Genomic DNA, 25650 nt, shown 5'->3' with positions numbered 1-25650 from the left:
AAGAACTGCATGTTAAATTTGGTGGTGTATGTATGTGTCGTCACCTGTTGCTATTAAAAAAAAAATTTGGTTTCCACCATTAATTAAAATTTCTAACGTTTCCCGCGCGATTCTTACTAGCTTTACATTCGAAAATCGTTAAACATACGTGACAGCAACAAGTATCATTTTATTTCACATGAAGATTACCATGTAAAATTGAATTTACTGTTATGGATAAAAAAATCAAGAGTTGCCTCAATCATGTTATATAGGTAAATATTAGGTCTTTTTCGATCATACTTCTTTGAATGTTTTAAACAGTAATTTAAGAACAGAACATACCAGCACGTGTCTCATTACCAGGAGATATCCATCCACTTTTTAATTCACATTAATCAGCGGAACACAGTGACTCATGAAGGACTTTCTTTACCAAATTCGCCTTGTAATCGTTCAATAAACTTTTGTTCACTTGTACAAAGGAATCTTAGATGATCATAGCGCGCAGATTTTCTCTTGATAAATTCCTAATTCCTTCAGTTTTATGACATCTCATAATATACAGAGTAGCTCTGGTATCTATAATAAAAAATAATTATCGATAATTACTCAAATATTTAAGTATTTCTTGAGAGAGCTTGTCATGTACTACCTCATTCCATTTAATCGAATTGCCTATAAACACTAATAGGTGGCACCCCAATTTTATTAAATATTCCATTTTTTGTGTTTAAAGGGTTACAAACTCGATTATTTCAATTTCCACTTGACATACTCTACAAAAATTCAAATTCTTCTTGAGACTTTCGGTACTTATTGTTGAAAGCTACTGAGTGAGGCTTAAGAAAAAATCATAGTTGTTTAGTTATCCACAACTTTCATACTATTTCGAAACGTATCCTGAAACTCTATAAAGGTCTTTCGAAAGTTTCTATTTACGCATTTGAAACACAAAGTGTGCTAGTTCCACGTATTTAGGAGTTACAATATTGCTAATTCTCGTATAAATGTCATTAATAGAATTTACAGAATAAATTTATATTAATCGTCCGTAGAAATATTTCTAACAACCTGTATATAGCACAAAATCAAAAGATATTTTTGGTTATTATAAAAAATACATTGTAACTACTGACTATAGACATTATTTTATAAGATTATATTTACTAGTACCTACATTTACATATTTTTAATAGCTCGAGCGTATAAATAGTTTTTAGTCATGGAACGTGAAGGGCAATTAGATAATTTAACGTATATTACGACTGCAAGAAAGGTGAGGATGAAATATGAGACATTAAAAGGGCCACCCGCCTTTGTTTCTGTTAAAATAGACGTTATGGAGAAATATTTATACATAGATCAATTCAAATAATAATAATTACCGTTTAATTGAATAATTTAACGGGCTCAGATTTGTTCAATTAACATAATGAAATGATTTATAAGAAATTAATGAAAATAACCATGAGTCCACCAAACTAAGTAATAATCTAATAAAACTGAGTGGAATGACAAAAAAAATAAATTCTTTTATAGGAAAATCGAGGAAAATTTGATAGATTTTTAGACAAAATAAACCATCGATCCAGAAGAACAAAAACAGTATTTGAATTTTCCCGGCTGAAGCCAGGAAAGCCTTGCATTAACTTGCGACCATAGATTGTTCATTTCAGGGTTTTCCGATTTTTATTAACCTTTCGAAAAAACTTTTATAGTGTCAAGATCTCAATCTTTACATCTACCGAAAAATTTTATTCTGAGAATGATTGAAGTTTGATCTGTTGATTGGTCCAGACCAGGTCACTTTTAGAGTTATACTAAAAACTCAAAAATAAATTATAGTTTAAAAAAATAAAAACTGTACTTCTAGCAATAATCAAACTAAAGAATAGATTTTATAACATGCTTTTATAGCTGGTGACACTAAAAAGTAATGAATAAATTATAGTTTGGAAAAATTTAAACTTTTTGCAATAATCAAACTAAAAAGTGAGAATAGTTTAATTTCATTAATCGAAAAAATCATTCGGACAGCTCCGAACTCTGATTCAGATTAAGATCTATTGGTTACCAAACACAAAGTTGTTCAAAACTGACATACAAAGCACCCCACGCTTTTATAATAATAATTTATTTTCACATCAGTAATTTGTCTAATGGCAAAAATTATTTTGCCCTTTTTAGTAATAATATTTGAGCATATTAGGTAATCACAAGTTCGCGATTTTCGATTAATCACTTTATTTGACCTACCGAAAACTTTTCACGTGCGACATTAAAACATTGTGCATTCAAAAAATGTATGGTTTTATCGGTGGTAGATTAATAAAATTAACACATAATTATCTCAATAAAAAGTAAAATGTTTACTACCTTCATTTATTCTTAAAGGAAAACAATGTTGAAATATATTATTCTAGATCCGAAATGTGTTCAGGATGTTAGAAACAATGAAATTCTTGTCTGATATAGTAATTAATGATCAGAAATCCTCATGACCGGCTTGCCCTCAAACACTTCCATGAAAAAAATAGAACGATACCGCCTAACGCTTGTTTCATGTAAATTGTCCGTTGTCTTTCGTCGATTCTTCTTTAGGCCGTATCATTCCCACTCGAGACTCAATCCTCTTATATCGAGACCGAACTGTCACATAAACCAACAATAAAGATCCACAGAGCTTAAGATTATCAGAATTATCTCATAAATTGGTCTCGCTGGAAAGATAAAAATCTCTCCTCATTTCCTTGCCTAGCCCTTCTCTCACTTATATGGGATTCAAATCCTTAATGCTCATTTTTTTTGCGAAATTTGATAAATATAAATATACTAAACTGAATTTAAAAAAATACAAATATATCAAAGTGAAATAACGCATTATAGTAAGTTGATTACACAAAATGCACAAGTGAATGTATCATCATAGTTTTTTTGGAACTGAAATAACAAAATATATGGGTCAGTTCTAATTTGAATTAAATGAAGTTAGCCAACATAAATTTATATGAAGGGAATAATATACACAGTATGGAATGCCTCAAATTCTCTCGAAAACGGTCTGGTCAATTTAGACTTTAGTTATATAAATTTCTCCTAAGCTGAAAATCAATGAAGGTGTTTAAAATATAATCAACTGTGAAACTTGAAAGTTCCCCATTATTTCCGTGTATAGAAACATTTTATTCAAGTCAAACGTCAAAAAAATTAGTATATTCGCAATTTTCAGCAAAACGGTAAGTTTTATCATAAAAATACCTTTAACAAAAATTATAGATCATAAAATTATCTACAAAAAATGTATGAATACTTTTTTTCGTAAGAGCCACTGCTTCTGAGATATAATGATTCAAAAAGTTGTAAAAGTTGTAATCGTCATGCACACGTTTCCATGCCACCTATGAGGTAGTGTACTTAGCACGTTTTTAACATGGTTTCCTTAGTAGGTCGATTCCACGGGTCTGTTGTGATCAAATTTAATTTAAAACTATTGCAAAATAATGGAAATTAGCATGGAAAAGATAAAAGCGATTTAAATCTAAAAAAAGTTGTGAAATTTAACTAACGTAACTTTCAAATTCTTCTTCTTTTTCTTCATATTCATTCTGAGGGACTGTAACTTGCGTCAATAGCGATGTATCGCATGTCGCCTCGTTGGAATCAAACGGATCCTCCACTATTGGTGATTCAATTATTAGATCACGACCGGCCGTGACCAGGTGTACACACCAGAGAAGAAAATAGTCTGCCTTTTTTGCAACCACATTTTGCAGTTGCAAAAAATTGTGTTCAGCAGTTTTTCCGGCGAAGGAGGGAGTAAATTTTGAAGGGGTTCTAATGTATTGTTGTCCAACTTCCAACCCCAGTCTGTAGGCTCTAGCTGATAACCAAGCCACACTTCAACTTGTAATATACTTGAGAAAGATGTGGATGAGCATCAACTGAGGATGTAGGAAGACAAGCCAATTGAACTTGTTTTTTACTTTTAGTATTTTTAACGAAACATGTTTATAGGTACTTATCTAAGAAGGTAGTTTTTTCAGGAGCTCCTTACATAGAAAGAAGAAAGCGAATGCCGTTGGTAATAACTTCTAGTCGATTAGAATTATTGTTTACAAAAACTTAGCATATTAAACTAAATCTTTTTTTTTTTCTACCATCTTGAAAACTGTTATTTACCCTTCCAGTAAAATGCAGATGTCGTTTCACAGCCTGTTATTGACTGTAAAAATAGTACATGATTTTGACACATTGCATAATTGAATGAATATAGATTTCCGATTGATGTTGAGCTTTTCCTGGTTTTGAGAAAGAAGGAAAATAGTTTTTTTAGTTATATGACGTACTCATGCATATGACGATTACAACTTTTGAATCGTTATATCTCAGAAACGGTGGCTCGTAGGAAAAAGAGTATTGATACGTCTAAGGTATTTTTATGATACATATTACCGCGAAAAACCCATTTTTTGACCTTGACTTTGAATAAAAATTTTCCCATACATGGGAATGAAAGGGAAATATTTTATTTTTAATTATATTTTAGACAATTTCACTGATTTTCAGCTTGGTGGGAATTTATGTAACTTCACTTTTATTTTTTGGTCCAATTTTACCGGTGGTACGGTTTTTATAAATGTTGATCTAAAAAGGTTTCGTAACAAGGACGAGTATTATGGTGGTATTTACATTGTTGCCTCTTTATTCTAGAACATAATGGCTTCCGAGATAATTGGGATATTTCATATTTTTAACTCGAGTGTTTCGCATTGAGATTGAAAATTATTTGATTATTATTTGATTGAAGATTATTTTTACCTTTTTTACACAATGTTATTTGCATTATACTGTTTGTATCTTGAAGCTCTATTACCAACTTGTTACACTCTCAGTTTTGATGAGCAAATAAAAATTATCCATTTCGTTTTATTAAATAGTTAATTGTAGATAATTGAAGAATATAAAGAGAATATTTTTCACAAGATTCACTGATTTGTATGCAAATTGAATTAAATATTAGTAATATCAGAGGTATCTGGATACAAACTAATGATTTTGTTAATTTATGGTAAGTATTACATGAAATATTGAAATATTTGATTATTAACTATTGCTTCAGTTTGTTTAACAAACTGGATGAAATGCAAGAAATTATACCGATGCCGTTGATAGTTTATGCACCACAAAATAAATTTAAACCAACAACTGTCTGACAACAAAGAATTTATAAGAACAAAATGAAATTTGAACTGAAAAATTCTGCAGCTGTATTCGAAAATTCACAACACTATCCTGGCTAGATGATTTGTGTTAGCCAGCACGTTGACGTCATATATCGGAGCTATATTTCAAATAGTGCTTGTATTTGCTTACAACTTATGTTCCCAAATGTATCTAAAGGATTTTATAAAGTTCTTTGGCTCCCAAAGTTATTACCAATGTAATACAATCTATATTAAAAGAATCGAGATATTAGCTATAACAACAAAGTCGTGTATTTTTCATTCATGAGATTTTAATGTTATTCAAACAAACAAATTTAAAATATATTTTTTTTCTAAATATATAAAAGAACATATCCTAACTAACTAACTGACTGATTTGACATCACACCGACTAAAATGATAAAGATATAATCATGAAAATTATGGGTACCTTTTACACTAGGAAATCCGTCAGTTTTTAAATTAGGATCTTAGAATTTTATGTTTAAGATCACGAAATAATAAGTATTTCAGCTCTTTTAAAAATGCAACCATCGAAGGGTAGATACTTACATTTTTATGTCTAGGCTAGAAATTGAAAAATAATAAACACATTTATTAGTATTTTTATAATTCTTTGTGGGGAAAAAAGATAAAGTTGTTTATGAAAACTTCATCAATTTCAATTTATAACCCAATATAGTAAATGGGCTGAAGATTGATACTATCGAATTTTATTTTATAGTCAGGCCTGTATAACTTAGGGGCATGAAGTACTATTCTTCTCCAAATAATTTAGCAACATTTGCTGCTCCAATGTGTCGTTACAAATGTAAGTACGCATTGAGAAATATTTGTGGAAAAGTTACCAAACCGTGCAAAACAGGGTATAGAAATTTATATAAACTTCGTGACGTTTGTTAGTAGCGATTTCAAAAAATTTATTAATTTAGTATTGCAAAAAAATATGTAATATATGTACTTAATAATTTTTCGACACTACTCATTAAAAGAAGTGAAATATTTAAGAATTATTATTAGATACATATTATTTTTCTAAACTAAACATAAACTAAGATTACCTGTACTTACCAGTAATTTTTATAATATTGTCTCTGAGAATTATACTAGATTATACGAGCAAACCACGAGCAACAACTAGTATGACATAAATAAATTAAATATCGAAAAATTACTTACAATTAGTTGATTGTCATCGTTGTTGGTACGTTTAATGTCCTTACCGCTTTCTCCTTCCTCTTCATTTGGGTCAGTATTTATTAATTTTCGTACTAAATAAAAATTAACAACAACTTATTGGTAGGTGATGTAATAAAGGAATATTATTTCTTATTTCTCTTCAATAATTTTGTTTCCAGGAAAAGAGAGAATCCAAAAAAACTATTCTATTTTCCTCAGTTAACTCAGATTATTTTTTTTCCAATCTTCATTCTACTAAACTACCTATTAACAAATAATTAATTATAACATTTAAAGAGTAAGTGAGAAAGAATTATCTTCTGCACAGTCGATTTGAATTCTAATAAATAAAATTACCACTCAGACTATTTTATGTTTCAAGCAATCGAAATGAAAGTATAATAAAAACTCATACCTCATCACTCAACTATCTTTTTGTACACAATCTGTTGTAGAATGAGATTTGTGATAGATATCAGTATCGCCTCCTATAGTGGATAAAGTTATACCATGTCGCACGAAGAGAACATATCTATATACATACATACATATAGATAAGATCAAAGATTCAACCCCCATTATACATTCCTCCTTGTAATTTACAGACAGCGGGATAGTGATTTCCTTTGACAAGTTTTATTTTTAGTGCTATTGCAGATTCCCAGATAAGAATAACATAACACCATAAATGAGATCCCGATGTTTCAATTCAGCATGAATATGAATATCTAGTGCTAGTAGTATTATGGACAATTACATCTACTTACGTTTCTAAAAGGCTATCTCCTCGCCAATTTATTAAAAATAAAAACAGTTGTCTTTAAATATACAGGGCGACCTGAAATTAATTTCATATACATACGTACATTCCTTTAGTTATCACGAATTGTTCATTTAAAACCCCGTTTAAATGGATAACGAAATTTTTTTGAAATTTAAACAATGACTTAAACTCGTCGTTCATGTCTACCTGCCACGAAACTGTAAACGATTGTTTGAGCATCAGAGTACCACGGAAATGCAACTATCAGTGTGAGCGAATTTCTTGGAGGCACCAGTGAATAAGAAAGAAAAGCAAATCGCGGCACGTTAAATCTTTGAAAATTTTATAATAAATTAATTATAAGTGGGGCAAATATATTCTAAAAGCGATATAAGAGTTTCACATATTTTCTGTTTCATTAACCGCGTTATAATAGGATATCGATGATACATACTTGAGTTTCATTAAATAAACTCATTTTTCGGAAAGAATTCGACAATCATTTCAGAAAACTTGTCTAAAAAAAATTGTAGAATAGAATATTATAATCAATAATTATCTTTAACCGCACACACTTCGCGTCATTACACCAACATTATATTTTTCAATATCTGCGACACGTTTTGATTACTATGTGGAAACCGAAAGTGAACTTAGTGAATTGGTAATTAATTATTGTCATTATATTCGGAAATTTGCATTTAGTTGATCAATTATATTTGCTATAGGTAACAATACTGAACCCACTTTATACAATACCACAACACCAACAATCACAATTACACTATCTGACGCGCATCCCGTAAGGAAAACTCTCTCTGAAGACGATACCTTGGTTATCAAAACGTACGACAGACAGTGTAATTGTAAGTGTTGGTCTAACTGTAACGTATGTTCAATAGATCGAGAAATTCCTACTTAATAGTTAACGGCAAGAATCAAAGGCAAAACGAGTTCTCCTTTGACATTGACATTATCTCACAATTTGAATCAATTAAACCATTAACCAATCAATATGTGATTCCAATGATCAGCATCCAAATACAATTACAAATTTTGACCAGAAGAAAGGCCTCATACTTTCCAAGTTTTGACAGTATAATACATCGAAATGATAATACATACATCAGAAGCTATAAAAAAATTAAAAAATATGCAAAAAGCTATACAGATTCTTCCAAATGTCGGTACAAAAGCTATTTAATTTGTTTATAGAAATATGCATAATCTCATAAGTTCCTATCAACACTTTTCGCATATCTAGGAGTGAATAATACATCATTTGGAAGAAGTGTTCTATAAGTCAACCTCTCATCATACCTATTAATAAAGTTAAGCGCCAATTACTACTAGTTTGAATAGTAGTAGGTAGTAGAGAAAACGCATAATTTTAATTTAGTAATATTATTCCTTATTCCAAAAGTGGTAATTTAAAAAACAGCATCATATATAAATTTTATTTATTAGGTATAGACAAAACTAACGATGAAAAAAAACTTTCAAATTATGTGTACCACATAAAACGAAATCATTCCCAATAGTAAGTCGGTCCCGCTGTATGTAAGGAGACAATGTACCTACGTCAAAATACTTTAGGAGGTATTTTATACCTTATAAGGGCAACCAATTTGAGATACCGAACCCTCCTCAGTCGGTACCTAATAAAAGTTTATTTTACACGTACATACCATGTCATAATAGTGACGTGACACCTTTTAAATTAACCAAGAAAATACGAGTATGTACCTCCTTAAACGCCTACATATTTAAAACTACAGGATACGTATCCTCAGAAAGTTAAATAACTATACGGACTTGGAACATTTTTAATCGAATGAGTTACAGCTAATTTCATTGCAATTGGGCTTTGAAAATTAAAGTTATTGTTATTGGCACTGAATACTTTAGGCAGTAATATATTCGATAGAGTCCTCTAACCTCAACAATCATTCATGGAAAGCCATATTTTTAAGGGATATGAGTAACTATATCGAATAGACTTGGCTGGTGACCTATAAGAGAGAGGGTCAACAATATGTTCAGAGTTACATAAATTAATTCGTTATTGGAAGAAAAGAAATATACGTGGGCGGTTTGACGGAATAAAAAATTACTTTATTCCAGGACTATAAATTCTCTTTTGCATTGACCTATTTTCATTGCATCTTCTCAAAAATACTCTAAATTTTCAATGTTTTTGAGAGGTTTGATGGGTCAGAATGTAGCTGTTTAAGTATTCTCACAATTTACTATTACCTAGAGGCCTCCCTTCAAGTTTACTGCTTTTAGAATATTTTACAAATTATGTTTAAAAGTTTTTTGAAAATAAACTATTAGAACTAACCTATTCTATTTATTTGTTTCAGAGAGAGTTTGGAGACGAATGCGTTTTCAATGAGACCATCGAACAATCTAACTACAATACATACTCTTCCAGTAAATACTCAAATGAAAAGAGGACTTTTTATCTGGCCCTGAACCAACGGGGTCAATCCAGGAAGGTGGTCCTACGAGCTCGAAAACCGCTGGGAAAACTATCATCATATACTCTAGTACTCACAAGAAATGTAGCCCCAGAACTGCATCCAATGAGGCACCACGGCCATGTGTGTCCCCCCATAACACATACAAACCAAAAAATACATCCTTCTCACCAGCGTTGTCCGAAAAAAAGGAAACGTAAGAAGAAACGAAAATGTTCGAATGACGAAAACGACCCCGAATTTTGTCAAAAAAGACTAAATGTTTCGAAACATAAGGCGCAAAATCGAAATATTCATAAGTGTGACGATGATAAAGACAGTGAACTGTGCCAAAGAAATGTGAACAATAAAAAGAAACAAAATAAGTTAAATAGTGACAAACCTTTAGTGAGTGATCCGAAAAGGAAAAAGAAGATGAAAAAAGGCGTTAGAAAAAGAATAGATACTGAGACAACCACCACAACTATGACACCTACTACCACACCTACTACTACCACTCCTACTACCACACCAACTACCACACCATCTGAAGATACCACTAATGATGAGGACTACGCGTTAGATGGATATACTCACGGGGAATGGGACGACTCCACTGCACTTCCTGACATATCTATGGCTGTCTCCGATGCTAAACACATCAATCATCCCAATATAGAATCTGACTGACTCGCGCTTCTTCCTCTTTTTTTTTATTTATTCTCTTATTTATTGTACGTAAATGTAAATAATTATCTGTAAGTCAATATACCTCATTGTATAGAGCTTTGACTTTTCTCATTTTAATTTTCCTTCTGTGTTAATGAAGACTGAGTCACATGTTTCTATTAAAGTAAGAGATAAAATATTCAATTGGAGTTTTACTAGATTTTTTCCTAGGTAATAGACTCATCCTCTCTGTAGAGTATTTGAAAATATGAAATTAGGTTTTTTCAAAGAACATTATTAAATGAGAAAAGATACAATTTTATCAAGCTTAACAAAACTGAATTTAAAGAAATTTGTTGTACACTTGGAGAATATATAGTGCTTCTAAGTCCCCTATTTTCTTTTGAACGGTGATACTAATTTGTAGCGCGAAAATGTACTATCGTAAGCTTTTCTACTAGTGGCAACAGGTGAGGTAATAGGCATCGGTAATGTCACCAAGCAACTAAAACCAATTATATTTAATGCGACCTCATGACAAGTGATTCGGATAAAACGTCTCACAGGGAACATTGCCCTATATTCTTCAACAATTCGTTATTTTAAAACGTCTATACTCTCAGGAGCTGCAACTTTAACTTTAGATTTGAGGTATCCCCACAGAAAAAAGTCTTAAGGTGTAAGGTACAGTGACTGTATCTATTGGACCGCGTCGTCAATCATTCTAAAGGGATATTCCTCATCTAGATAATGTCTTACCGCAAAGTAACAGTATGCACCATCTTCCAGAATTTGAAAAATTGACGTTTCAATTATATTTTCAAAAATCTCGAGATATACTTCACTGATTAAATTAAAATTCAAAAAAAGAGACACGACTATGTGGTCTCTGATTATTCTTATTTCCAATAAGAAAAAAGTTACTTTCGTCACTAAAACAAATTGTCTCTACATAGTCTGGCTGTTGGAGAATTGTAGTGGACATATTATTTTCACAGAATTACAGAATCCAGTCGGGGTCGTCACCTGAAAGTTGATGCACTATTTTTGATTTGTATGGGTGAAATTTGGTTTTGGTCAACACCCTGGGTACTTTGCTATGACTGACACAGGTAGACCTTACTTGTACTGTGAAAAAAGAAGGGCTTAGTACAATTTCTGCAAATATATCAATTGGTTTATCAATACCCATATTTGGTCGACCCTATCGTTTGGCATCATGTTCACTACCTGTTTGTTAAAACTTATCTAAAATCTCTCTGGATATAGGGCGATCGGGATATCCCTCTTCAAAAATGCTTTCTGTCGTATGGAAATTAGTTTCACTTTCACCAATAATTATAGTTCACAATAGAAAACCCTTCCTACTTAATGGGTAATAATACTTGAAACTTTGCATATATATAGCTAGCTCCCTTTCGGTGAGCGCAACAAAATTTTTATCTATGAATTTTTCCGAAACTGCTGCTTTTGCATTCGGTAGGTAATATGACTAGAAATTCGAAAAAAATTTGTCCGACAAAATAACTGCTGCATTGAGTTTGTAGGACGCCTCGAATATGACGAATATATGGGCTTTAGATTTGCAATACATATAAGTTCATTTTGCACCAATTTTTGAATAATTGTATATATACTCAAACGTAAAAAGTGAAAGATAAGTAGCAAATGAGTAACAATAACAAATAAAATATCACTAACTTCGATTGGAAATCATGTTAAAGGGAGGTTCTTAGTTGATGTGTTACCTCAACAGCCACAAAAAAGAATTTAACTAATTGATGGCTTCCAAAGCCAATAAACAAAAACAAGAATACTCAATTCAATTAACTGAATTTTATTGAGATTTTATTGCATAGAAGATCTCGATTTACACATGATACAGAACTACAATGAACAAAACCACAAATAGATTTATAGACCGTCTAACAATTCCTTGTGCATGTTAAGTCGTAATCGTTTGAAAAGTTTTATATGCTAACAGCAGTGGAATAGAAAATAACTTTATACATTAATAACATCCTGTATAATTTCTATTATATTGGTTTCGATCAGAAATAAGGGTAAATATGAGAGTTAGATTGAATTTACCAATATATTATAAAAGTAAATGGCCCATGTTTCAGTTTAATGTCGATTTATTATTGGTTTGAATATTGGTACATTATTTATAATTAACATGGTATTTTATCCATTTCCTCATTTCATCTTTCGTTTTATCCGTATCTTTAGTTTTTGAATTTCCTATATCTTCGTCCTTCATTTAATTTCTTTACTCAGTACCACCACATTTGTATGAACTGAAGCACTTAGAAGAATCTAGTAATTTATAGTTTTATTTCTACCGATTATGGAGGATAAACATTTCATATGGGAGAAATGTTAAAAAAGTGATATGCTCAAAAGCCTTCCAAAATTGTGCTGGTGTAAAAAAGAGGTTTGAATGAATGAATGTAGCAATTGTAGATGAATTGAAGTATACCGACTTAAAAAATTTAATATTATAGTACAATATTGGAAATTTCAAAAAATTGTGGTATACAAAAAGTTATCCATAGCATAAATATTATTTGGCGCTTCCTTTATAATTTACCCTGATGAAAATATGGCGTTGCTCGTATTGAAAACATTTTAATGGGCACTTTTTCATATAATAGAGGTTGTTCTCCATACTTCTACCCACCAACAACCGATATAGACTGCTCCACATGGTCACCAGTATAATAATCAATTAAGCAGCCTATGAAGATTCTAAGAGCTTTAGGAAACATTAGCCCTGCGAAAATCGATAATAATAAAACAGATAGAGAGGAAATAAATATACATTATTTTATATTATGTTGAAAACAAAAATCTATAATCTTCGTATCTCTGATGCCCGTTTTTAATTTTAAAATATATAAGTATCTACCAGAGTCATCTGTGTCAGATACCTTAAAACTAGGTTTCAGATAAATTAGATTTCTTCGTCTTACTATTTATTATTCGTTAAATTATTAAATAACTTGGATTTATATACATACTTAGAATATTGAGGTGAGTAGAAACTTTTATTTACAATTAATTTAAAAACTGTTCAGGTAATTAAATATCTTATAAATGTTCACATAATATACAAATCCGACAATAGATGGGAGCACGTAGTTATATTCGAAGTTTATTGGAAACATCAAATGTCATTGTTATCACTTGAATTGTAGCTGGAAGTTGTAATGAAAATACAAGGTTAATGTGAAAAAATAGACTGATACCTCTATAAAACGAAGTGTTGTGATCAAATGTGATTTATAGTATAACATTGCGTCTATCTATAATTATAATATAGATTAGAAGCGGTAAGCGTTTTATAGAAATGTCGCAAATTAGTAGCCCAATAGCAAATGGTGAAAGAACCAGTATTCATGATATGTTAAAAGATACGCCACCAAATGAGAACAAAACAAATACATTGCCATCATCTTCAAGTAACTCTAATTTACCTCGATCTGCCCCAACGAGCTTATCTACTGGTAGCAATCCTCCATCAGTACTCAATTCTCCTATATCAAATGATGATTCAACTTTGTTCAGAAACAATTCATCACGAATAGAAAACCTGAAAAACTGGTCCATATCTACTTACAAATGTACAAAACAGATCATGTTTGAAAAATTAGGAAAATCTTCTAGAACAGTTGATGCAGGTAATTATTTATTTCCTTAAAAGGTATCCAAAATTAAGTTATTAATTATATCCAACTATCTCCAGTTTCAAGCCTATAGCTGGTTACTTTTTGATAATTGAGATTTGTTATTTATATACTAATATATAAATAATATATATTTAGTAATCAATTTTTGTACAATACAAAAATTTCATTTCATGACTCATAAATGTTTCATAGGTATGTGAATTGTTAATCAAATATATTCAATTCAATAACATCATTTGTTCCATTTTTAATATTACTTTTTTTCAAATGCCTACTAAAATATCAGTTATTAAAGAAAACAGGAAGTTGGCTTACATTTTTATTTTATTTATATTTTCATTTATCTACTAATATAAAGATATGATAGTGTAATTAATAAAATGAAATTCAGTACTAAGTAAAATTAAGCAGCCACATATAACAACTTTTAGTGTATTTTTGTCTACCAATGCATTGTTCACATTATTTAAATAGATATTTTTAATTAAAAAAATTTATTCTGACCAAAAACGATTAAATTGACATATAATGATAAAAATAACATTGTCTCCCATATAATATAACTATTTTTTGTGATACATAAAAATAATTGACATTCTTATTGTTTCAGAATTGGAAAATCGAATAGAACAATTGAAAGACACTCAGAAAAAATATATTAATATTCTTCGATTAACAAGAATATTAACTAACCATTTTTATCATGTTGTGCAGACTCAGGTAAAGTACTTGCTTACAAATAAGTTAATTTATATAATTAATTTTATCAATTCCATCAAGATTTCCTTTGGAAATAATTAAAAATTATAAATTTCTTTTTGGTATTGTGAAGTTTCAATTTGTCATTACAAAATAAAATACCTATTAGAAGCTTATTGACTGTCAATTTTCAATTGGCTAATCTAGTAACCATTTCTAATGGTTCTAATAATTAATTCTTATTCTGTAATTTGCAGTGTGAATAGAATCAATCTATTTGTAACGTCATATGCTTTAAATATTTCTCATTTATTTTGCAGCATGCCTTGGGTGAAGCATTTTCTGATCTTGCTCAGAAGTCCCCAGAGCTTCAAGAAGAATTTTTATATAACTGTGAAACTCAAAGGAATCTCACAAAAAATGGTGAAACTCTCCTAGGTGCTCTCAATTTTTTTATATCTTCAGTAAACACATTATGTAACAAAACTATTGAAGATACCCTTCAAAGTATAAGACAATATGAAGCTTCAAGAATTGAATATGATGCTTATCGCACAGATTTAGAATCTCTTTCCACTAAACCAGATGGAACAATAGGACTGGAAGAGGCTCAACAAAATTATGAAGTACATAGACAACAGTTCATGAAACTCAGAGCCGAAGTTACAATTAAACTGAAATTTTTGGATGAGAATAGAGTATGTAGTGATTATTTTCTCTAATAATAATAAATTCATATAATATGAAATCCAAAATAACATGTACAGTGTAAAAACTATACCTGTTAAGAACTTTTGGAATAATATATTATTTGAGTTTTAATTTGAAAATCATAATAGTTACCTTGTCTAATTGTTCTAAATGTAAAACTCAAAATATCCTGTAGTCACTGTCTTTGTAAAGGGGAAATGACATTCTAATCCTCATTATCCATCATGTGACATTATTTTTGTTCTATAGTGGGACTGTGGACCCATCAATGTCTCCTTACTCTTGAAGTAAATTATTTTGTAAACTAATTGCTAACAAGCATTTGATACTTGAGTTACATACAACTTCTTTTTTAGATTAAAGTGATGCACAAGCAGTTGCTACTTTTCCACAATGCCATCTCAGCATATTTTTCTGGAAACCAGCAAGCCTTGGAAGCGACATTGAAACAGTTCAATATCAAAGTTAAGACTCCTAACTCGACATTTCCTTCATGGTTAGAACAGTAGATTCATTTTAATAACAGAAACAATAGGCGTAACCTCAGTGGTTTTGAATATTTCACTCATAATTATTTAATCAAATTACTGACAATGCTTTTTTACTAAAGAACCCTTTTGTAGGTAAAGTATAACATAGAAATTATGTAATATTGAAAAACTTCATTATATAAAAGACTGAGGTATTGAGGTATAGCTAGTGAATGTGTAAGAATATGCAGAATTTCAGACAAATGCCATTTTTGTCTATCAAGCAGTGGACATTGTACTTGCTATATACATTGGATTAAAGAAGGTTTAAGAGAAGCACTTTTCTTAGACAATTGTACATCATTTACTATACTTTCATATGATTCTCTACTGGGTTTAAATGCTTTCCTCCCAATAATCATTCTGAATTATATATACAATAGTTAATACAGAAAATTTGAAAATAAAAAACTTTCAGATTCATTAAATAATGAAAAAATCGCAGCAATAATATTTAAATAAAAATGTATCCCAAACAACTGGGATGCATTTTTAATCTATCACTTTTCCTTACTTGATTAATTGATATTTCACTTTGTATGCAATTCATTTTTTCAACATTATTAAATATGAAATGCAGATTTCTAACAACATTCAATATTTAGATAGCAGCGTCAGTAATATCTATAGGTTGAAAAATGTTATAGAAAGAAGTGCTTGTGTGATCTACAAAATTATTAATGAGGATTATTTTATTATTTTATATATGTATACATACACTTCCTGGGCCGGTATTCTTAAGTCTGTGACAAGCTAGCAATCACCAAAAGGAGTGATTTAATAGGTAGCGATATGGAATCTTTATATTCTCATGTGCCCATCTGCTCGCAAATTTGTAACATGAGCGACTAGTTACGGCAACACCGGATATAAGCGTATTTTGTCAAAATAGTTTCTAGTTCGGTACTTGTGCTGCCAATTAAACGCAATTCTAATCTAAAACCATTTTTTATAGTAGCAGTTTTTGAGCTATGAAATAGAGCAACATGAGTGCAGTCAATTCATCTAATTATCCCAGATACATGTCTATTGAATACCTCAATAATTTTGTGAAAGCATCAACTCACTGATGATTGGGAGAGACCCAAACAATAATTATTACCTACATCTTGCTGGTAGTTATTAGTACCAAAAAACTTCAATGCTGCCAATAACTAAATGAAATCACTTCATTTTAACATTTATAAAGCATTAACAACTTTTAATGGTATATCAATATTGTGTTAAATACCTAGCAGCTACATATTGGTAATAAGTTTATATAAATTAAAACCAAATAAAATGTAAAACAGTTCTTACTATTGTAGTTTTTACAGGTCCGTCCAGATATATTCTTATTGTATCAAAACATTTGAAAGTTTCAGTTAGCCAAAATATTTTTTTTAAATTGGTCATCACTGAGTTGTATTGGTAGAAGGTCTCTTAAAACAATTCAATGGGGCTCTGCAACAATTTCTTCAGCTTCTTTTAGTTCTTAGTCCAATATACATTACTACAATTCCTTATATAACTCCAATTATAAATGATTTATATACAATTATAACATTATTAGGATACATAAAAATGATAAATTAGAATTTTCTATTCACATGCGAATGAGAGTGAAATAAAGCTCTTCTCTTTGGGGAGAGCGTTCCTATTGCGAGGAGAGGGCAAGAGAATCGAAACAACAATAAATTTTGATCCCCTTTCATTCAACGACATCAATATCGCTACAAGTGAGGACCCGAGAATACCGGCCCTGACGAATTTACCATAAAACAATGGAATATTGCTATTAATATGAACAAAAAATTACTGTGAAGATGGAATTAAAATATACATAGAAATATATTTTTTAACTTCAACTATTATTGTGGGAAATACATTGATTTAACCAAAAAATGACAAAAAGGAATTTGGAACAAAAATTAAAAAGCAATGGGATGTTTTATTTTAATTGCGCATTTTCCTTGTTCTGGTATCAATTAGAGCTTAAGATCTTGATGTTCATAGAATTTCATTTCTACTTTCATTTTATTGGAAACGAATTCCATATTGCGATCTAAAAGATAGGTCTTGTAAATTTTATGGCGGATTTAATAAAGCCATGAGACTATCAATTATATCCCAAAAAGGATCTATTACATTGAGATCGGAGCCGATTTCAATATCTTGAGGTAATTTTTAACACAAAAAAATTTTCTCGCATTGAAAATGATAGATACAACTGGTTCTAATACATCAACAATATACTAAATCCCTTCACCATGACCATATCACCAAATAAACCTTAATTCCTTAAATTCATTGAAGCTTTAGTTAAATAAATTATTTTTTTGAGAGTGTATTTTATGTAAATTGATTATTAATTTGTAAAATTTGTATTATAATGAGTTCATACAGAACATATCCAACTGAAATATGGAAATCATTTGCTGTTTAACTTTCTCTTGTTACAATGAATGTAATATAAAGACTCAACAAGAAAATTTGGAACCTACATACTTGGGACTTTTTGGGTTTATTACCGATTCATTATGTTTGTTCATTATTTAGAATTAAGACACCTCACAAATTTTTGACCATTCATATCTATAGAACCAAATTTAACCACATATTTTTGTTTGATGAAAGTAATTATAGTTTTGAAAAGACCATATGTTTTATTTGAACTTGTTGAGTTAGGACTTACGGCGAATAGAACAAAATATCACTCTATTTGTAATTAAATTTAATGTAAGAAAATAACAAACCCAAAAATGTATAAGCTAAAACTCGCCCACAAAGGTTGTTTTTAAACTACGTAATCAAAAAATAATGATATTGAGCAACACGGAACGAGGATTTTAGATTAAAATTAATTTCTTAAATGTAGCACAGCCTTAAAAATAGGAAAGTACGACTTCAAATAAAGATAAGTTTTTCTTTGCCTCAACCTTTGGCTTTTTAGGCCGGGATCAGAACCAAATTAATCATTTTTTCTTCCTCTTTTTTTATAATCACCTCTGGAAGTCTTCACTATTATATGAGGTATTCACTTGAAAGGAAAAAGGTTTTTCCTTCTCGTATCTTACAACTTTTATATTTAAAAATAAAACTTGTATTCCTTTTATGCTGATCTGCGTCTGAAGATTTATTTTATTATAAAAACAGTGTGCGTTATGGCACTACAGCTTTGATTTTTTATTTTTGTTCATGGTTCATACAGTAACTCATTGTAATTGTGACACTTAGCGCCTCACGCCGAATCTGTTAGTACTAATGACATGGCACTATTAAATCCTGTAGACATCATTAAAATACACAATGTACGGAAAACGTCAATTTTAAATTTTTTTAGGTTATGGCACTATTGAAGTAGGAGTGCGATATTATAATAAATATTTGTAAATTTGAAAGTATTCCACATAGTTAAAAAGTCCAATTGTGGAAGTTTTCACTTTAAATTGATGAACCTCAATCAAGTTTTTTTAAGAAATGCTAATTATTAAATATAAAATTGCGATCATAAGCATAATGCCTTGTGAGAGTACCTATTAATATACTGTGGTTATAATAATGTGTGAGAAATATTAGATCATAAGTGGTTAAATTCGTTCTACAATTTTACAAAGAAAAAATTGTTGCTCTGCTATATACATTGATTTTTTTTTGTTTCCTTTTAAGAATAAGATATATTTTTTCTTGCCAAGAATCACCATACGATGGTCTCCAATACCTGATACAAGGATCATCCAATAGTATCAAATTATTCCTTTCCTGTTAATGTATCCGCACTTTAATTATTCTTGTATAAACATGTGATGACATCTATTTCGTAACTTCATTCTTCACAATGTGTGTGCAATTATTTATTAGCTGCCATAAGGAAAAAGTTTTACATTAAGAAAATAAAAATAGAAATTCCACTCTCTTCATTTTTATTTGAATCAGTTCATAGCTTTTTTATAATTGAAACAAATTTAGAGATAGTGGACATTTTTCATTCTTAAAGTTTTAAATATGAACATTATGAAAATAAGTAGTTATGTAAAATATGTATCTGTTAACACTTAGTAAACTAATATACTGTTTTAGTTTCTTTCAAAAAACCTTTGGTTACGCCATTGTAAAACCATATAAGCATTAACTATCTAGTCATTAAAATTAACGTTAATGTTTAATAATTTTATGTTAAAATATCCACCAGCAATGTAAAATGTTTTTTATAATATATAATTTGCAATTTTTCGTTGTCTTAATTCATTATTCAAATTTGAAATCAGTGGATAATAGAAAATATACAAATTTAGAATGATAATGGGTAGAAGCACAGCTGTTAGGTAATTGGAGGAAACGGGTACTAAATAGGGTAAACGAAGACTACATGCTCAGATATCAGAAATAAACAATGATATATGAAACTAAATAAGTACTTGTGTCATTATAGTATATAGTTCGAATATTTCCCAGTTTTCTTTATTTGGGAAGAAGACTTATAGGCAATAAAACATCAACATTATATGAAAAACTTCATTTTATTCAAAGTTTACCTAATCCGCAGTTTGCAAGTTATAAATAACTTTATATAGTGCGTCCATAAAGTATCTCAAAAGTTTATTATTAGCTGAATAAACAATGAAAGGTGAATCCATTTTTATAACTAATCCTAAATATATCGGGCGAAACAGTTTAAAAGTATTTCATGTCATTTTTCTAAAATTTGATGATGTTTGGTTTATTTATTTGTCCCTATTAAACTGTTTTGTTGAAATACCCTAGACCAAAGAAATAAATAAATTGGTGTTGGCTCTAGGCAGCAACCCACCAAATGGAAAACACTATTTCAGGGAATACACCCAGATAATGACCATATCTTAATAGTAATTGCAGATAAGTATGACACGTTAGGAATGCACTCTAGTAAGGTTACCTACATTTAATGCAAATCTAATTTGACGGTAATAGACGATCGATCCATACATACCATCTATATTAAAAAAAAACAAAATATACCTTTAAAGTATGTCTGAATGTATAGTGATAAATACAATCATTGGTCCATGTTTTCACGAAAACAACAAAGGAATTTTATATCCGGATTTTTTCCAAATTCCCAATTATATCCAACTTATCCTGATTCAACTTACAAAAAATTTAGAGAAATATGGTCTTAGCATTTGGAGTACCACTTCATTATTTATATAAATGTGACAGTTTGTGGACAGAACATTTCCAAATCTATGATCAGAACAAATGGGCATTGTGAACGACCCACCCGATCTTAAGCCATTAGACTTATTTTTATGGGGTTATTTAAAATCTAACGTTTAACAGATTTGAAAATATCAACGATCTAAACGCCAGAATCAGTCATAGTTTAGTCGTGAATGGAAAATAATTCGAAGATGTACTGTGAATTTTCTTTATTTTGGTTTGGTTCAAGAATATTTGTATTCTTCATCAATTAATTAGCATAACTAACTCTTGTATTTATGTTCACTCTGGACTAATTTACACCAACTTATGACACATTGGCAAATCGAAAGAAGAGGTGTATGATCAAACAACTATAGACATGATTAAAAATAATCGTGTATCATGGATTATTGAAATCGGTCGATTAACATTGGGATTTGCTCAGATTACTGTTTAATTCCCTGCCATATGGATGCACTATATAAAATAAATTATATAAAAAACTATATATTTATATACAGATTTCCATCAAATCTATGATTAAGTGCATTTAGGATTATTGAAACCCAATTCAAGAAACAATTATATATATATATATATATATATATATATATATATATATATATATATATATATATATATATGTATATATATATACATGTGATTATTGTGGGTTGTGGCAAAAGTGTATTCCTATCGATCAACTACGTATTAATAATCAGGATTTGATTAATTGAGATTCGTTGTGAAAAGTTTTATAATAAAAGAATATTAAATTCATATTGTTCAGAAAACAACTTTCAAAATGATAGTTATAGATTTGATTATTGCTACAACCCTACAATAATCATCTTTATTACTATTATTTGTGTACTCTAATAAATTTCTAAACTTTCGAATACTTATTTATTCATCGTCTGGGACTGAAATTATGGTCAAGTACAATATAAAAGTTGAGAATTCTTATTATTTCTGAATGAACGTACCAAAATTTCAGTCCCAATCCATGAATATTCGAAGTATTCGAAAGCTCGAAATATATTAAAGTTAGTTTGGCGTTTAATTCTACCACAATCCCAGTAGGAAACGCTTATAATCTAGCTAGCAAATATATATATATATATATATATATATATATATATATATATATATATATATATATATACTCATCAATATTTTTTTAGTTGATCAAAAAAATATAAAATGATTAAAATAGAATATCATAATTTTTGTTTTCTTCTTAATTTTTGGTTTCCGCTTTTCATTTCCTCGGTGAAATTCCAAGGAGTAGGCAGATTGAGACCACGGAAACGGTTCATTTTTTACCAATGAACGAATAACAACCCCCACCCTTCTCTTCGTAATGGCTACAAGTGAAAGCCGTAACGTCGAGAATTTTCAAAATTCCAACGCGGTTCAACATTGGCAATATTAAACACCAAAGTGGGACTAACTTTAATATATTTTCCGAGCTTTTGAATACTACAGTATTCATCATCTGGGAACCAATTAATTGAAAATTGCGGTGTGATAGATTCATCAACTTCAAATTGACGCTTGATATATATATATATATATATATATATATATATATATATATATATATATATATATATATATATATAGTCATTGCCAACTTATATATGAACGTAAATGTGTATGTGTGTTTAAGTTATGGTAAAGTTTAACAGTTAAACTTGGTTTACCCCGCAAAACTTAGTTGAAATAATTCACCACGTGCAGTCAGTTGGTGGGTTATTTAAGTAATATTACTACTCCAAGGAATGTAACAAACAAGTTGGCAAAAAACACTATAATACCGACGTTTGGCATATATTCTCTTGCGGTGTCGCGATTGAAAAGCTAAATTTATGAACAAAAAATGTATTTGTAAAGCTATATTTACATAAATAGATTAATTAGAGTATTCTTTACTTTGACAAGACACACTTTTTATTGTTTTCTTTTATTTATAAAATGTGTTTTTGAATGAATAATTTTCAAACATTGTTGTTTTTGTTACCAACTTTAACCAAATGAAAATGACTGGAACGCGTCTTTCTCGGATAATGTCTAAAATATCTTAAATAGTCTGTATTTCGTTTATATTTCTTACTTTACCCACGTTTTCTACGTATTATGTAGTTTATTCGGGTAAACCTAATTTTTACCGTAAATCTATCCTTACCCTAACATATTTTGTTTTTACAAATATACAAGTTGAATCTCAAAAACAAATTCAGTAAAAAAAAATTTCAAGTCTACCGAAAGGCAATCACATTCATATTTATTTAGTATTGTCATCGTTTAATGGAAAGATTATTTTGAAAGTGTAATTACATATAAAAAATGAAATGAAATATAGTAAGTTGGCAATTTTTTTAAGTCAAACAAAATTTTTAATTTTACTTTTATGTAGTAGCTAAACATTCAAAAGAAACACAAAATGTTGATTTTTATTTGTTTTTTCAACAACTAAATTTATTAACCAGTAATTTATTATTTTTCCCCGATACTAAAAAAATTATGAGAGTATGATGGTATCTTAGATTTACATTTTGCTCACTTTAAAAATTGATCTAATTAATACATATAATACGTAAAATAACATTAATATTAATTAAACAAGTTTTGTGACTTTTTAAAATATATTCCATGGATATAAAGATTTTGGATTGTAAATAGAAAAAATATGTAAAAAGTTTATAAATAATCAATATATATACAGTGCTTTTCAGATAAAAGTATCCACCTTTAATAACTTTTGTAATACTGGTATTTAGAAAAAATCTAAAAACACGTCAATTTATGTTGGAAGGGGCAAGCATTATGGCTTATTTAAACTTACTGGAAAAGCCACCCCCTCACCCCTAGCAGCATCCCCTTTATTTTTTTAAATTACTTGTCATATTTTTTATGTAAAATTTGGATACTCCTCTTTGAGCTGATTTCAAAAATGTATAATAGTTGTAGGTTAAAGTGGTTAGTTTATGAGATAAACAATTTTTCTTTTAAGAGCACAAATTTTACTTATTATTTACTTTCACCTTATTTGCCTGTACTAAAATTGGTTGTACAACAGTTCAAACTCTTTAATCTTTTTAACTGTGCTATTTATTCTACTTAAAAAATCCAAACAACAAAAAACTCTACTTTTTATTAAAGTTTGACATTGTCAACTAGAATTTGTAGTCACTATTGATAGTGTAATTTGATACATTATTTATTTTGTTTCTCTGAAATGGTTTACTCTTTGCAAGAAAGAATTGAAATTGTAGGTTTATACTACCAAAATAATAATTGTGCAAGAGCTGCTGCTAGAATATTTAACGAATTACATGCAACTCATAAGTATGTAATTCAACTGATGGAGAAATTTACCACAACAGGGTCTGTTTGCAATAAAGCGCATAAGCGAGAGGGACTCGTAAATAACGAAGCAATCCAAGTGGCAATTTTAGGGCAAGTCAGCTTAGAGGCTCAACAACCCCAATCGTTGTCAACAATAAGTAGAGCGATCGGTGTTTCATCTTCTACAGTTTTCCGAGTTCTACATAAATTCAAGTACCACCCATACAAAGTTAAGTTGGTGCACGAGTTGAATGAAGATGATTTTGATCGTCGTCTAGAGTTTTGCGAATCAATGACGCAAATTATCAATAACAATCCACAATTGTTAAACAATATTTGCTTTTCTGATGAATGCTCATGGTCATTAAATGGCTTAGTAAGTAGGCATAATTGTAGATATTGGGCTGAAAGTGATCCACATATTATGCGTGAATTCCATACACAACATCCCCAAAGGTTAAACGTTTTAAACGTTACTTGAGTTACTCAGGGAAGGGGTTGACCCACGTATTACAACAATAATAGAAAATGATGATAACCTTTCCGAATATTTACTGGTATTTCAACAAGACGGAGCTCCTCCACACTATGCTATGCCTGTCCGACAATTTTTAAACGAAACATTCCCCGCTCTTTGGATAGGTAGAAGGGGGCAGATGATGGAGTGGCCTCCTAGGTCACCGGATTTAACACCCCTAGACTTCTTTTTATGGGGGTATTTAAAAACAAAAGTTTATGCTACCCAACCAGAATCTCTGGATGATTTACGAGAGAGGATAGAAAATGAATGTCGAAAATTAAATCCAGCCGTATTAAGCAATGTCAGAGAGGCATTTCAAAATAGATCATACCATTGTATGGAAGTGAATGGTACTCATTTTGAACACTTATTGTAACTTCATAATAAATAGCACAGTTAAAAAGATTAAAGAGTTTGAACTGTTGTACAACCCATTTTAGTACAGGCAAATAAGGTGAAAGTAAATAATAAGTAAAATTTGTGCTCTTAAAAGAAAAATTGTTTATCTCATAAACTAACCACTTTAACCTACAAGTATTTTACATTTTTGAAATCAGCTCAAAGAGTATCCAAATTTTACATAAAAAATATGAAAAGTAATTTAACAAAATAAAGGGGATCCTGCTAGGGGTGAGGGGGTGGCTTTTCCAGTAAGTTTAAATAAGCCATAATGCTTGCCCCTTCCAACATAAATTGACATGTTTTTG

General features: G+C 29.9%; 2 protein-coding genes across 2 annotated transcripts in view; both read left to right on the top strand.

Annotated features, from left to right (window-relative positions):
• The window catches only part of LOC130451419 (uncharacterized), a 195779-nt gene extending 185295 nt beyond the window's left edge, over positions 1-10484 (top strand). The window contains exon 3 of the mRNA XM_056790417.1: positions 9516-10484. Coding sequence (XP_056646395.1) covers positions 9516-10301 — 786 coding nt within the window. The 3' untranslated portion in view covers positions 10302-10484. The remainder of the gene's footprint in view (positions 1-9515) is intronic.
• A 2958-nt stretch (positions 10485-13442) lies between these two features.
• On the top strand, positions 13443-20368 carry LOC130451324 (arfaptin-2). The gene is made up of 4 exons (XM_056790278.1): positions 13443-13963; positions 14583-14692; positions 14992-15369; positions 15739-20368. Exons 1-4 carry the CDS (start codon positions 13633-13635, stop codon positions 15889-15891), a joined length of 972 nt encoding a protein of 323 aa, XP_056646256.1. The 5' UTR covers positions 13443-13632; the 3' UTR covers positions 15892-20368.
• Positions 20369-25650: the final 5282 nt, after the last annotated feature.

Source organism: Diorhabda sublineata, chromosome X (assembly GCF_026230105.1).
Source record: "Diorhabda sublineata isolate icDioSubl1.1 chromosome X, icDioSubl1.1, whole genome shotgun sequence".
Classification (NCBI taxonomy): Eukaryota; Metazoa; Arthropoda; class Insecta; order Coleoptera; family Chrysomelidae; genus Diorhabda; species Diorhabda sublineata.
Note: the sequence above shows the minus strand (reverse complement) of the source record. Positions and strands in the feature narration are given on the sequence as shown.